This window comes from Sphaeroforma arctica (genome assembly GCF_001186125.1).
Source record: "Sphaeroforma arctica JP610 unplaced genomic scaffold supercont1.161, whole genome shotgun sequence".
NCBI lineage: Eukaryota > Ichthyosporea > Ichthyophonida > Sphaeroforma > Sphaeroforma arctica.
Genome location: NW_014040397.1, coordinates 1 through 1,904, shown reverse-complemented (window position 1 = coordinate 1,904; position 1,904 = coordinate 1). Strand labels below are relative to the sequence as shown.

Genomic DNA, 1,904 nt, shown 5'->3' with positions numbered 1-1,904 from the left:
TATATATATATATATATATATATATATATATAATATATATATATATATATATATATATATATATATATATATATATATATATATATATATATATAATTACATACACACATGCATATACATACACAACCAACAACTTGTATAATATACAATATATAATATAAACTTGACTTACCCGTCTCAACTGCACAATAAAATAGAGATAGATATATATAGGCACGCGTTTGAATGTCCTTTTGTGCGAGCTAGAGAATCAGACACACAGAATACTTACGGTGATTGTCGGCCAGCAGACGCGGCAGGTAAACTGGAAGGCGGCTGACCTAATGCTCTCACATTAGGATTCATACTCGAATTCGACTCTGGTGGCTTATTCAAATTCGGGTTCAAAATCGATGTAGACCCCGCTTGCTGATTCATATTCGGGTTTGTACTCGAATTAGACCGTGGAGGTTGATTCATAGGTGAGTCACTCCGACCGCCCGGCTGTTGCTGAAACCGTTCCTGCGATTGCTGCAAATACTGTGGCTGTCCTGGTTGCTGTTGCTGTTGCCGTTGTTGTTGCTGTTGTTGTTGCTGCTGTTGCTGTTGCTGCTGCTGCTGTTGCTGCTGCTGCTGTTGTTGTTGCGGCGGCTGCTGCTGTGGTTGTTGCTGTTGTTGTTGCTGCTGCTGTTGTGGTTGCTGCTGCTGTGGTTGTTGTTGTTGCTGTTGTGGCTGTTGTTGCATACCCTGTGGCTGACCGAAGTGCCCGGTTGACCCGGGATTGGGTGTGGGATTCGCCGACATTGCGAAAACGTACACGTCTGAAGGATTTGCCGTCAGACCGTACTACACGTACTACAGGTGTTCACAATCACCTTGTCGCCTACTGCACTTGCCAACGCAACTATAAACACAACTAGCTACGTGATACGTATGTATAAACACTGCTGCTCAGCTGTGTGAGGTGTACTGCAAGCTGCTTTGCCGGCATGTATCGTCTCTTGTTTTTTATGTTAATTTTACCACAACAATGAACAATCGGGCTCGAATCTGAAACCTCTCACTTCCGGCAATCGGCACATCCGCTGTGCATTGGAGAATTTCGGGTCGTGTTGAGCACTTTTCGGAAATGAACGTTTCCAAAAAATAATAAAATAATCGAGACTAACGGTTATACCCTCATTACGTATTGTGTTGGAACGTATAAAGAGCAATACTTTATATATTTACATTCAACGGTTATATTGGGCGTGACTAATATACTCGATAGGGGTGCAGTATATGAGCTCTGAAGTGCAATATATAGGAACACTTGAACTAAGCAGTTCGATTGTCTAAAATTTAGGTTAGACCCTTTCTGTTCCATTTTTACGATACAACGCGTAAATACAAGAATATATACGTTTCCGTTAAACGTTTATCAAAGTAATATTGCTTTGCTGCCATATGGTACGTTGGCAACGGAACGTATTTAGACAATATGTGGTGAAAGTTGTATATGGTGTACAGTGTGTAGTGAGTTGGTGTCTTTGGGCCGTGTGACGTGTGCGGACTGGGGACTGGGGACGCTGAAAATTTTGATTTTCGTTGGCAAATACATAGTTTGTACCGAACATGAAGTCTACTGAATGACCGAGTGAAAGCTGACATTTTGAAGATGCTCATCATATCATCATCAATTTAGTTAAACTGTGTATGTATTTAAGTAAATATGTGCATTTGTGTATCATTACCGATATTCAGATTAACATAAAAATAAACTCTTCTATAGTGTGGAAGTTATAAAATTTGATATTGAATATTGAATGCGATAATGTCTTATTGGTCCATGTTTGCAAAGAACCGCCGGTATCTCAAGCTTGCTGAAGAATGTGTAGTAAGTGGTGTTCCACTCAATAAGTTCAACTGTGTTTTATAATGTATAT

At 39.9% G+C, this 1,904-nt stretch overlaps 1 protein-coding gene across 1 annotated transcript in view; it reads right to left on the bottom strand.

Annotated features, from left to right (window-relative positions):
• SARC_03239 (hypothetical protein) overlaps window positions 1–783 on the bottom strand; it is a gene marked incomplete at both ends in the record, with an annotated part of 5,504 nt that extends 4,721 nt beyond the window's left edge. Inside the window, one exon of the mRNA XM_014302963.1 lies at window positions 272–783. Within this exon, the coding sequence (XP_014158438.1) occupies window positions 272–783 (512 nt within the window). The remainder of the gene's footprint in view (window positions 1–271) is intronic.
• Window positions 784–1,904: the final 1,121 nt, after the last annotated feature.